This window comes from Plutella xylostella, chromosome 23 (assembly GCF_932276165.1).
Source record: "Plutella xylostella chromosome 23, ilPluXylo3.1, whole genome shotgun sequence".
Lineage (NCBI taxonomy): Eukaryota > Metazoa > Arthropoda > Insecta > Lepidoptera > Plutellidae > Plutella > Plutella xylostella.
The window spans coordinates 1,327,799-1,341,456 of NC_064003.1; the positions used below are offsets into that span (position 1 = coordinate 1,327,799).

Sequence of the window (13,658 nt, forward strand, 5' to 3'; positions counted from 1 at the left end):
AGTATTATGGTGTTGGTTATTACCAACTAATAATAATTGGTGATAAACTGATGAAGGAAGTAATAGGGGCAGTATGAATTTATATATATATAAAAGCCTGGGATCGAACTTATCATGTTCCCAACTTAACTGCACACGACAAAAAGTACCGCAATTTATTAAACTATGTGTTAGGGGTGGACTGTATTTGAAAGTCTTCTTCAGTTTTCTTAGTTGTTTATTGTTCCGCTTCTGTTTTCTGAATGACAAATTTTCATACAAATTGGGCCTATATATATAGTCAGAATTAGTCACGCAAGCGATACCTGTCTGAGTGAGATGCCTAACTCTAATTTACCTACCAATGAAATCAAAGTATTTACATCTTACAAACTATGATTACGAAACTATTATGTACATGTTATTTCTAAGCTAAACTTAATCTAATCTTCTTAGCCTAGGTATTTTCGTCGTGAACATTCTCCCGCCGTCGCTATCTTGCGATTCTATTGGCAGCACGACGATCCTCTTCGTTGGTCGACGCAGCACGTGCCCGTTGCTCGTAGTGATGTCGACGACTCGCACGATGTTGTCCTTCCCTGGATGGACAGCTGTGACTCGTCCTCGGGGCCAGGTGTTGCGCGGGTTGTTGGAGTCGCACACGATGACCAGGTCGCCGATCTTCGGTTGGCTGCCGGTGCTGTGAGGCTCCCGCCGGTGTTGGAGTAGCGGTAGGTACTCCTGCATCCACCTCTGCCAGAAGACGTCTGCCAGCCGTTGAGCTCGTCTCCAGTGCTGTCGTGCGTGGTCGTCTTCTTCACTGAAGGTCCCCGGCGTCGGCACGTGGCAGTTGGGCCCGATGAGCAGCAGGTTCGGTGTGAGAGCCACGGGGTCGTCCGGACTCACCGCCACATGAGTGAGTGGGCGGGAGTTCACGGTGCTCTCCACCTCAGCCAGCAGGGTGTTGAGTGTCTCGTCGCTGGGGTACTTCTCGTGCAGCGTCGCTCGCAGGGCATCCTTCACCGTGCGCACCATCCGCTCCCACGCCCCGCCCATGAATGGTGAGGCGGGCGGTATGAAGCGCCACATGATGTGTCGGCGCGCAGCTTCCTCCTGCAGGGCCTCCGTGGCGGCCTCGGTGAGCTCCTTGTCGGCAGCCTTGAAGCCCGTTGCGTTGTCGCTCCACAGCTCGGTCGGACAGCCGCGCCTGGCTATCAGGCGGCGCAGCGTAGCGATGGTGGAGTCCGCGCTGAGTGAGGCCGCTACCTCCAGGTGCACAGCCCTCGTAGTCATGCAGGTGTAGAGTGCGACGTATCTCTTCTCTCGGTGTCGGCCCACAGTCACCTCGAGCGGGCCAAAGTAGTCTAGACCCGTGTAGGTGAACGGTCTGACATGGTGGGCCAGGCGTGCTGCAGGCAGGTCTCCGGTGGCGGGGCTGGACGGCTTCGCTTTCTTCATTCTGCAGGTGAGACACGACTTCACGACATTCTTCACAGTCGGTTTTATCTTGATTATCCACAGCCGTTGTCGTAATTCATTCACGACTATTTCAGTCCCGCCGTGGTGCAGCTGTTCGTGTACATGTTGAATGTACAGCCTCGTGTATCTGTGCTTTCCATCTAGCACAGCTGGGTTCGCCGTCTCTTCATTGATGGCGTCGGTGGCAGCGATGCGTCCCTTCAGGCGAAGTATCCCGTAGTCATCGGTGTAGGTACTTAAGTTTTTCAGCTTTTCAGTACCAGTGTGCGCGAAGTCGAAGCATTCTCGTTGTGAAAACTCGATCCATAGTCGCTCGGCGTGAATTAGGTGTTCCGCCGCGACTGTCTTGTACTTTCTTCGTGGAGTGTTTTCGTGCTTCTTTTTCGTGTTCGTTGTCGGTGCTCTCGCTGTGTTCTTCCACTCGCCGTCTTGAGGTGCGTTTTCTCTCGTTCTCTTGCGTCGTGCGGCGTGAGTGGCGTGCTTGTTGGCACGACACAGGCTGACGAACTGTAGTACTCGAGCGGTAACACGTATGAGTCGTGTCCACCTCGAGAATCGCTCGATGTCCGGCAGGTGGGCGTGTCCGAGCGACACGACGGCGCAGCTCTCCTTCTCCTCGCCGGTCTTGGGTACTTCTTCCCTGTTCTCCGTGGGCCAGTGTTCTTCAGTGTGCCGCAGGAACTCGGGCCCGTTGAACCAGCGGTGTTGCGCGTCGAAGTCGTGCGGCGTGGCTCGAGTTGCGTCGTCGGCGACATTTTCAGCGGTAGGTACCCATCTCCACTCGCTTTTCTTTGTTGACTCCTCGATTTCAGCGAGCCTGTGAGCGACGAAGGTCTTGAATGTGCGTGGCTCAGCTCGTATCCACGCCAGCACCGTCCGTGAGTCGCTCCAGAACACTCTTCTCGTGATGTCTTCATAATCGTGTTCTGATCGAGTTGTGTTCGAGATGCGAGTCCCGAGTACCGCAGCCTGTAGTTCCAGCCGCGGTATCGACGTAGGCTTGATTGGTGCCACTCTGCTCTTCGCCATGGCTAGTGTGATCTTCACGCTGCCGTCTGCTCGTTGTATTCTCCAGTAGGCGGCTGCGACATATGCCTCTTCACTTGCATCGACGAATGTGTGTAGTTCTCGCGTAGCAGTCGGCTCGTAGTCGTAGCACCTCGGAATTCGTAGCTCTCGTAGCGCTCGTAGGTTGGACAGCCAGTTGTGCCATCTGCTCTGTAGTTCCTCGGGAATAGGGTCGTCCCAGCTGGTCCCGTAGCGCCATGAGTCTTGCATTATTCTCTTGGCCGGCGTAGTCACGGGCGAGATCCAGCCGAGCGGGTCGTAGAGCGACATGATCACGCTGAGTGCTTCTCTTTTCGACGGCGGACGGTCCCCTCGTAGCACTTCAGCCGGCGTCTTATGAGTGTTAAGACGAAAGCCGAGATTGTCTTCGTGTACGTGCCACATGAGGCCGAGTGTCTTCTCTATTTCGCTCCCGCCGATGTCGATCGTAGCTGTCTCGGCGTCGGTGACGAGATCGCGTAGTACTCGTCGCTCGTTCGATGCCCATCCGCGTAGTTCGAAGCCCGCTTGTCGATGTATCTCGTCGACTGTCTTCGTGACGTGCTGGGCCTCTTCCACCGACGTGAAGCTTTGCAGGTAGTCGTCCATGTAGTGGTTCTTCTCGATTGCTCGGACGGCCTCGGGGTGCGTGTCGGCGAAGTCTCTGGCGTTTCTGTTCTTGATGAAGAGTGCTGTGCACGGTGATGATGATGCGCCGAAGATGACGGACGTCATGCGGTACTCGTCTGGTGTACCCTCCCGCCGGTTGCCGCGCCAGAGGAAGCGCAGCGCGTCTCGGTCGCACTCCTTGATGCGTATCTGCATGAACATCTCTTTGATGTCCGCGCTGACTGCGTAGGGGTGCTGCCTGAACCGCATGACCACCCCAGGGAGTGACTGAAGCAGGTCGGGGCCGGTCAGCAGCATGTCGTTCAAGCTGCGTCCATGTGACTTCGCTGCGGCGTCGTGCACCAGTCGTATCTTCTTCTTCTCGGGGTTGCAGACGGCGAAGTGCGGCAGGTACCACGTTCTGTCTTGCGTCGGGAGTGTGGTGGCGGGCTCGGCGTATCCGGACTTCAGCATATTCTCCATGCGCTCTTCATACTTCTTCTTGAGTTCTGGGTCACGGTCGAGCTTGCGTTCGAGGCTGCAGAGTCGTTTCAGTGCGTCTTGACGGTTGTTAGGTATTTTCTCATTTTCTTGTTTCCATAGCAACCGAGTTTCGAAGCGACCATCGGGCAGCCGGCGACTTTCCTCTTCCAGTTTTCTCGTGGCTTGCTCTTCTGGATCTGTCGTCGGTTTTCTTGCTTCGATGCCCAGGGACTCCAGCTCGAAGTAGTGCTTCATCATTTTCTCCATTGATTCTTCAGCGCTCGTGACGTGTCCGCAGAAGTTGATTGGTTTGCTCTGTGTGGTGCGGCAGCCGTGCAGTACCCAGCCGAGCTGTGTGCGAGATGCTACAGGCTGGTCGCGGCGGCCGTCTCGGACTTCCCTCGAGACAATTAAGTCCCAGTTGTCCTGGCCGATGAGCAGCTTCGGCGATGCCCCCTCGTAGGCGAGTTCTTCTTGGATGTCGCTCAGGTGGCTGCAGTCGTCGACTTCTTCTTTCTTCACCGTCTGAGTGATGAAGTCGAGCTTCTCGACTGTGCGTGCGTCTTCAAGCTTGAACTCTTCTTGTGCGTGCTTGCCCCGTATGGTGAAGTCGACTTTCTTGCTCTTCGAGTGTCGAACTTCTTTGCCGCTGACTCCTTGCACCCACATCGGATCAGTGGGTCCGTCGAGGCCGAGAGAGTTGGCCACGTCTGCGTCGATGATCGTGATGGTGCTTCCCTCGTCGAACAGTGCGTAGGTTTCTATACTGGAGTGAGGGCCAGTAAGTACCACGGGCGCTATTTTCAAGTAAGCGCGGCGGCGCTCGCTCTTGTTCGCTGCGACGGTCGGCTTCTCTGTCGTGGACGCGGTGACTTCTTCGTGCTTCTCTTCTTTCTTCGCGGCTTCATGATGTAGGAGCTTGTGGTGGCGCAGGTTGCAGCCGGAGACACCGCAGGGCTTCGCTTTGCACGTGAAGCGGCGATGTGTGCTACGTAGGCAGCGGAAGCACATCTTGTTCTGCTTCGCTATTTCCCAGCGCTCGTCAGTCGTCTTCTCGTTGAACTTCGTGCATTCAGGTAACTTGTGAGCCTGTTTGCACATAGGGCAGCCGTCCTCTTCTTCCTTGTGTGTGTTCTCGGCGGCGTAGGTACGTTCCGTCTTCTTTTTCGCAGCTTTCTCCCTCGCACTCACGGGTGTAGGTGCGCTGTTGTTGATCTGCTCGAGCGCGGCGTATGGGCCGCACTTGTCCGCTTCGTGGTTCAGGTAGGTGGACAGCTTCTTCAAGTTCGCTTCTTCTCCATGTTGCGTGAAGTTGTACTCGTACCATTTGTCACGAAGAATCGGTGTAAGCTTCTCTATTGCAGTGCGCTCGATCTCCGGGTTGTAGAGGAAGTGCGGTTTCTTCAGTGCTTCGATCGTAGCTACGATGTTGGCCAGCTTGCTTGCGAAGATGCACAGGTCACGTGGGCTCTCAGCTAGCTTCGGTAGTTTCTTCACTTTGTCGAGCTCGTTGAGTATGAGTGCTTCTGGCCGCCCGAACCGTCGTTCCAAGCCCTGTATAATGACGACAGGGTTCGGATCGCTGATAAGTAGACAGCTGACGGCGTCGAGGGCGGCCCCACGCAGGCTTTTTCTCAGGCGGGCGACGTTTTCTATCTTCGTGAAGTACTTCTCGGTTTCATGGTAGGCCGCACGAAACGGTAGCCACTCGCTGCTGTTTCCGTTGAACGTAGGTAGATCTTGAATGTACCGTGGCGGCTCTCTGTAGCCGCCACCGCTCAGCACACTCTTGAATAGTGCGGCGAGCTGCGTGACGTCTTCACTCGACGACTTTTCTTGTTGGCGCTCGGGAGGCGCGCGCTCTTCATGCTGCGGCGCCTCGACGACCCGTGGTGGTTCCGTAGGTATCCACGGGGTGGGAGGGGCCTGTGTCTGGCCCCTCACGGGGGACGAGCCTCTTGCATGGCCCGCTGTGAGAGCGAGAGCAGGGGGCGGGGGCTTAGAGCAGTGTTTTTCAACCTGTGGGTCGCGACCCCCTGGGGGGTCGCGAAGCTTCTGTAGGGGGGTCGCCAGAGGTCGAAAAATCTGGATACTTGAGTAAAAAAAAACCATAAAGACAAATATTTAATTAAAATTTATTTATGATATATATAGATCAGCGATCATAAGCATTTTACTCCATCCTTGCGAGCATGGATTTTTATAGCAAACTACTAATAAATCTGGCCAAAATTTGTAGTTTTCCCGAGAAATCTTTTGGGTTGATACCTACATACAGAAGAAGAATACAATTAGCTCGAGTCTATATATACTTCATCTTGCCTCCCACCGTAAATTATTAAATTAGAGAAGTTTTTTTTTATTGATTCAGGTCATGTTTGCTTCCAATGAGTGCAGAAAATAACCGACATCGCTGTCAAAATATGCAAGGCTGGTCATATCTGCCGAAGAACCGGTAACCGTTGGGGTAGACGAGTTCTCGAGTGGAGTCCACGAATAGGCAAACGCAGCGTGGGACGCCCTCCTGCCCGCTGGACTGACGACCTTAGGCGGGTAGCCGGTAGTGGTTGAATGAGGAAGGCCGAGGACCGAGTGTTGTGGCGCTCCTTGGGAGAGGCCTATGTCCAGCAGTGGATGATTATTGGCTGATGATGATGATGATGATGAAAATATAATGGTTTTCAAAATTACGTCTAAATTACCCATTCTTCTCAGATTTAAATTATACAGATATTTTTCACGAGTTTTGAAATTCTGATTTCATTTTCGGGCTTATACCATGATGCACATGTAGTATACCCTTTTTGCAACACCCTGTATTTAATATAACTATTAAGATATTTTGACTATATTTCATCACGACCCATTACGTCCCCACTGCTGGGGCACGGGTCTCCTTCCATTGAAGGAAGGGTTTAGGCCTAGTCCACCACGCTGGCCAAGTGCGGGTTGGTGGACCCCAACACAAGCAACCTTGTGCTGAGAGAGTTGTCGGGTAAGTGGGCAACCCGACTTTCAGATTTTTTCAAGCCGCCCGAAGGCCTCTGACTAGGCTTAACGACTGCTGCCGAAGCAGCAACCGGGACCCACGGCTTAACGTGCCGTCCGAAGCACGGAAGCGTCCAGAAAAGCACCACTTGAAATTGGTCACCCATCCAATGGCTGAACGTGTCAGTTGTTGCTTAACCTCAGCGATCAGTTACGATCACTGAGGCCCGCTCGACTACGAACGCTTCCACTTGACTATATTTAGGACCTTTTAAATGGTAGCCAATAAAACAAAACCCATTTTTTTTTTGGCCCCTTTCTACTATCTACATCTTAAAAAACCGAATGGTCAAGGGGGTCGCGAAATATTTTTTAATACCAGGGGGGTCGCGTCATGAAAAAGGTTGAAAAACACTGGCTTAGAGGATTGCTCCTGCACCCACTGCTCGATGCGCTCGCTCTTGTCGACGATGTCTTCGTCTTCCTCGTCGGACGAGTCCTCCGCTTGTATCCGCATGAGCTTCACCTTCGCTAGTTCGGCGGCGGCTTGTGCTTCCTTCTGTTGCGCCTCGGCCAACCGCTCCTTAGCCTCCAATTCCGCGAGGAATCTCTTGCGGGAGGCTTTGGAGTGATGTGACCGGGGCCGTAAGGTAGCTGGCTGCGATGTGACTTGACGCACCACAGTGACCACGCTCGTTTCCTGAGGTGGCGGCGTCGCAGGGCGCTCTGATCCGGTAGCGCTTGCGTTCGCTGCCGACGTGGTCGTGGCGGATGTCTCAGTCGCACCGCTTCCCGTAGTCGTAGTCGTCGTCGCGGTGATGCTTGTGCAGACCGTGCTTGATTCGGCGGTACTGGACTCTTCCTTCCGGCTACTGTGGCTTCTAGTAACCGGCATGGTCGTTCTTCTTTATTCCCTTTTCGGCTCTTCGATAGACCACTGTTCAGTAGGTCTGCCAATTTTCTTTCTTCTGATCCGGCTCCTCGAAGGTCCAATGTTAGGGGTGGACTGTATTTGAAAGTCTTCTTCAGTTTTCTTAGTTGTTTATTGTTCCGCTTCTGTTTTCTGAATGACAAATTTTCATACAAATTGGGCCTATATATATAGTCAGAATTAGTCACGCAAGCGATACCTGTCTGAGTGAGATGCCTAACTCTAATTTACCTACCAATGAAATCAAAGTATTTACATCTTACAAACTATGATTACGAAACTATTATGTACATGTTATTTCTAAGCTAAACTTAATCTAATCTTCTTAGCCTAGGTATTTTCGTCGTGAACACTATGTATGTACTTACAGTAAGCATAAATGCCTAAATATGACAGATCATATTAGCAACACAATAAAAAAACATGATTTCAGAAACGCGAATGAACTTCTAGGCTGGAGTGCGGCCAATAATAACTAATGTTGTATTAACTTGTCCGCTGCAAAAAGCATTATTCATAATGATGCTTAGCTCTTCCACTTAGGAATAAAGGCTAATATTGATGAGGCTGTAAACTGGGAACTACGAGGCTGACTGCTGGTTAGGCTTAAGTTTACGTGAAATTATTTAAATAGGTACACGAAAGCTAAGCTAAGCCAAGACGAGAATTCTTCACGTCATACATAATTTAATAATATAAATAATCATAAATATACGGGCCCTTATGTATGATTATTAATATTATTAAATTCTTTATTGCACATAATTAAATGTGTACATTATCATCATCAGTCAAAATTTGTAAAAAGGCGAACTTAATTACAGTTAACCTTAAGCGTTGTGGAGAAAGTAATCGTATATCTAACAAAAATAATATCATCAACTTCTTAATTCATCATAATACTTATTCATCAACTTGGCATGTTAGTTCTGCATTATTGCCAGTAATAGTAAAACTAACACCTACAGGTTGGTACCTCTCCAAACGTGTGCTATTACTATAATGAACCAGCATCGATTGTACCAGGATCTCATGAATGAAGCGTGGGTTTATTTGGAGCAGAGTTTGGCAGACAGCCAGGAGATGGAGACGCGAGCGTGGGCCGGTCTGGCGTAGCTTGGCTACCCTATACCCTCTAGTTCAGTGGTTAACGTGGTGGCCAACTGGCCAATGTGTAATGAGTCCCGGGTTCAAAAAGAATTGGCACCTTTATATCGCTTGGGACTTGTTTCTGCTTGGAACATTAATCAGATTTAAAAAAATATCTCGCAAGAGCTATTTAAATGTTTTAAAAAGGCAATATTGTTAAGCCTCGTATTCACTAGGCGACAAATTGTCGCAGAACCTGTCTAGGCACATGTCGTCTCCGTGTCGCCGCGACGTCGCGCTCTGTTCCGCGACGTCGCACGCGACTATACAGCGACATCTACGTGTCGCAGAATAAGTTCCGTGTTTTGGCTCGCGAGACAGAACTTTCTGCGACATGAGTCTAGCGACCGCTGTTGCAGAGTGTGGACGCGTGCGCGACTTCTAGCACGCAGCACTAACTGCCACAACAACCTCGGGCGACATGTCGGCGGAGACTGCTGGTGTGGACAATCAAAATGTATCACGACATGTTATCAAAATGTTCTGAGAACACGCACCGTAGATGTTCTGTAACAGTCTCAGAACTTGTGCCCTAGTGAATTCGAGGCTTTAAAGAATAATAAAGTTTACAACTCTTAATACTTAATAAGACAGATAAACCGGAAGCAAGTTTACGATATTATTAGCGAATAATTTGGCCAATTAATTAAAACGAACACAAATAAACAAGGGGGCGGTAAAATGTTTATTGTGCACAATAAAGTATCACTGTGGAGATTTCATTAGTATAAGAAACGTCCACGGAATTTACGAGCCAGTCCAACCGACGCGGACACATAATCATACGAGTAATAAAGTTTTTCATAAATAAATAGCACATCGGCAACAAAATACTAAATAACATTTGCTAATCAATAAATCTTTTAGGGCGCAATTTGAGGGCACATGCATTTTCGTTGCGAGTTGGTAGAATAACACATCTGAAAGAAACAAAAACTTGTCTTATCCAAACGCACTACGGGTTTTGATAGGAATATTAGGCTGCCTTTCCACCAGGTAGGTAATGTACAGCTATGCTGCGAAAATTGGCTACTACTAGCGCTATGTGAACCAATGAATATGATGGACATCAAACGCATCCACAGCATCGAATCATTCCCATATCTCTGGTGGAAAAGCACTCTTACTCCGTGAAGCGGTCTCTAGTTGGGTAGTTTGTGGAAATCCAAGATGGCGTCGGTGACGTCACGCTCAAGGCCGCCGTCTGTCGTGGGTGTATCGGCGCCACCGCCGCCCATTCGGACAGTTTTCATGACTGGCTCGACGATGTGGGTACAGTGGAGTGGGATACAGTGGCGTTCTCTATACAAATTTAAAAAATCGACTTTTTGATGTCGATTCTGAAGGCCGAAATTCTAGTTTACGAGTAAAAAGCTTAATTTCTTTATTTAAAAGTCGAATCTATGAGTCTTCCCGTAAATACTATTTTGTATTAGCAAAATTTTGAGTTTTACAGCATTAAAATTATAATTTCTGCCTTCAGAATCGACATGATTGGCTCAACTTGCCACGTGGAATCACTTTAATAGAGTTAACTCAAGTAATAGAAATGTACGTTTTAATATCAACTGCATATTTTCTATCGCCTTGTGTAAAGGTACGATGGTGGGGGGGAAAACATTACTAGGGTTATGGGTAATGTTACCCCTAGTGTTCTTATATCTTTGTTGTATCAAAATCATCATCATCATCATCACGACCCATTACGTCCCCACTGCTGGGGCACGGGTCTCCTTCCAATGAAGGAAGGGTTTAGGCCTAGTCCACCACGCTGGCCAAGTGCGGGTTGGTGGACCCCAACACAAGCAAGCTTGTGCTGAGAGAGTTGTCGGGTAAGTGGGCAACCCGACTGTCAGATGTTTTCAAGCCGCCCGAAGGCCTCTGACTAGGCTTAACGACTGCTGCCGAAGCAGCAACCGGGACCCACGGCTTAACGTGCCGTCCGAAGCACGGAAGCGTCCAGTATCAAAATCGGCCTTTCAAAATTTATGCAACAATGAGTGTTGAATTTCGGGGTTTTTTAACGTTGCTTAGGTTATTTGGGCAGTTCTTCTTTTTAACCTACATAACTTAGTCTCCATCAGTTGTGAAGAAAAAATCATGAGTTTTTCAAATATTTATTTATTTATTTATATTTCAGCGTGCATTGTACTAAAAACACAACGGCTGTGCACGTTTACAAAAATATAAATTTATATTTTTGTATTTAAAATTACGTTACAGAGTCGTAAATCCGCGTGACAGAGGTGTATTTCATACGAATCTTAGCTGTCTCCCGCCACTTCATCCTGCGCATATTCGATAATGTTACAAAAAATATATATGACGACATAAAATATAAAAAATTATTTAAACTCCAGAAGATATTACCTATTTAGTAAAACAAAATATATATTTTTAAATGATTTCAGAAATATTTTAAAAAATTGTTGAAAATTTGTCTCTTACTACCTAATGTTTTAGTAGTTACATTCTGTCACGTAGGTTGCCATTTAAAATATTTGTTTGAGCCACTCGTCCTTATTGCCATCGATCAGAGTTTAGGTCTCCTTTTCCCCTTGGTAAGATTTCCCCTTTGAGATCCAGACACCGCGTATCGGCCACCCGCAAAGTGTGACAGGAGGTGCGTGTGTTTATTCGGCGACAGCTTCGTCACGTAGGTAATTGTTAAAATAAAATACAATTAAATTATTATTTTGTTATTTACTTATTGGTAATAACAATTACTTTGCAATCAACATGTGAATATTACACTTTATGTTACTGTTTAAATGCTAATCGACTTTGCAACACATTTTACCCCTCTGTCACACGACAATTCTGTCACATTCTTACGAAACACTCCAACCTGAGGAAATTCATCAAAGAAAAATTGAAGAGAAACTACACGTTTTGGTTAAAGTAAGAAGCGAAAGGAACGTCCAATACACTTGCGCTGCATTAATAAAAAGTTTCGTTTGTGAAAAAGGTAATTTCGTGCTATTGTTCTCAAGAACAGACGATGAATGTGGTAGACTGTTTAATATGGTGGAGAATGATTTATCGGATGTTTGATGATAACATTAAAGTCCTTCCAGCTTCTAAGGCAATTAAAAAAGGAAAGAGTATTTTTTTCAAGTTCTAAGAGCCACTGCTGTATTTTCGAAATATGGCTGGTTAAAACTTTAACAAATTACGTAATTTTCCATTAAGTTACTTAAATTTTAGGTTGCCGAAAATATTATTTGTGCAGATAAACACTATTTTATGTAGTTGGAACAAATTTGTCCTTTAAGTTCCTGAAATACGGATATTTCACTCTTCAGAGGTTCTCAAGTGTGATTTCATTAGTTATACTAACAATAAAGATATATCCAGTAATTTTTTTGACTAACTTGAAACCATATTGATTTATAAGTAAGTTACTAAATTATTATTTTTAAATAAAACTGTTTTATTCCAAAACGCTGCCGCATATTTAATAGAATAACAACTATGTCACATCGTTTACCACTCTGTAACGATTGGTGTCTCCTGGTAGTCAACTTATTTTTGGTCGTTTATATGTTATGTTATAAATAGTGCAACTTTGGAAAAATCATATTAAATTTAGCCATTGATGTTAACGTCTATGCTGTTAATTTTTGACTGTAATTAGTTGCGAAAAAATATTTATAGCAAAAACAAGCTTCATTTTAGCTGAAATTGTGACAGAGTGGTAATAACTACTTAATAAATATTTTGTTATTACTAAAAATCCATTCCTTCATATGTTTTCTAAAATGGTATTTTGTTTATTAACGTATCAAAAAAGTTTCATTTTAATCGACGAAGACTATTTCGATAAAAAAAAATAAAAGATTCTGTGACGAAGGTGTAATTTTCTTTGCCTTATCCACGTATTATGTTCTGAAAATCTTGAAAAAATACTTAAACTTCGCGGCCAACCACCTTTTTCGATAGAATAGAAATGTAGCTATCATAAAAATTATTAGAGTTCACCAAAAAGCTAAAGTAATTTTTTTCAAATTCGGGATAATTTTTTATCCATTATGTAGGTTAAAAAGAAGAACTGCCCATTTACCAGCATCTCCACTACCCTTTATAGCTTCTGTGCTATTACAGTTTGTGAAAATATACGCCAACGCAACGGTGCCATTGCGTGGGCATTACGTTACAGTTTTCTTGTATCTCTGACATTCAGGCTGATTGATATTAGTGTTTGCAGCTCATCTAGATAGTACTCCTACGCGGATACTATGAACGTAAAACATAAATTACTGCTAGTTTAGGTCTAAGAAGAAGAGCCAAGAAAGTTAGAGTAGTGGTGGCGTGACGGATAAGGTCTCGGCTCTCATTCTTGAGGCCGTGGGTTCGAATCCTACAATGTCCGATGATACCACGTAAGTGCTCTTACGATGAAGGAAAACATCGTGAGGAAACCTGCACAACTAGATCCTAGATGTGTACCCTAACTCAAAGTGCATTTTACTCATTAAATACGGCGAGACGGCTCGCGACCTATTACCTGAGTACAAAATAATGTACAGCGAAAACCTCTGACTACCCCTTCGCGTATTACTATCGTGAGCATTATTATGTAAGTATGAAACAAGACCATCGCATCCCCAGACATACCATTTATACGCAAATAGCTTTTTTCTCTCTTCCTAACGGTCCCACCTGTGAATCCTACACAAACGTCGAACCCGCTATCATCCCGGATTAGCGACGAGAGACACGTCTGGGACACCCTGTATAGTCGGAGCCGGTACGGTGAATGAAACCCAACTTTTGACAAGTAACGTTTTGGTGAAAATGAGGTTTTTTTTTTTTAAGTTGGCTGTTTATTTGGTGTCCTGATGGGCAAATGAGTTAAAAGCATAAATAAGAAAACCTGTAAGCTGAAGATGCAGTCAACCAGCCATATTTGCTGAAAATCCGATCTTGTAAGGCTCTTCTAGCGAATAGATTCCGTTAACGTTACAGTAAAGATCGGCAAAACATTATACAC

General features: G+C 46.6%; 1 protein-coding gene across 1 annotated transcript; it reads right to left on the reverse strand.

Moving 5' to 3' along the window:
* Nucleotides 1–417: 417 nt before the first annotated feature.
* LOC125490415 lies at nucleotides 418–9,088 on the reverse strand. Its single transcript, XM_048629587.1, has 3 exons — nucleotides 9,065–9,088; nucleotides 7,001–7,195; nucleotides 418–5,616 (listed from the first exon to the last, which is right to left on the reverse strand). Exons 1-3 carry the CDS (start codon nucleotides 9,086–9,088, stop codon nucleotides 418–420), a joined length of 5,418 nt encoding a protein of 1,805 aa, XP_048485544.1.
* Nucleotides 9,089–13,658: the final 4,570 nt, after the last annotated feature.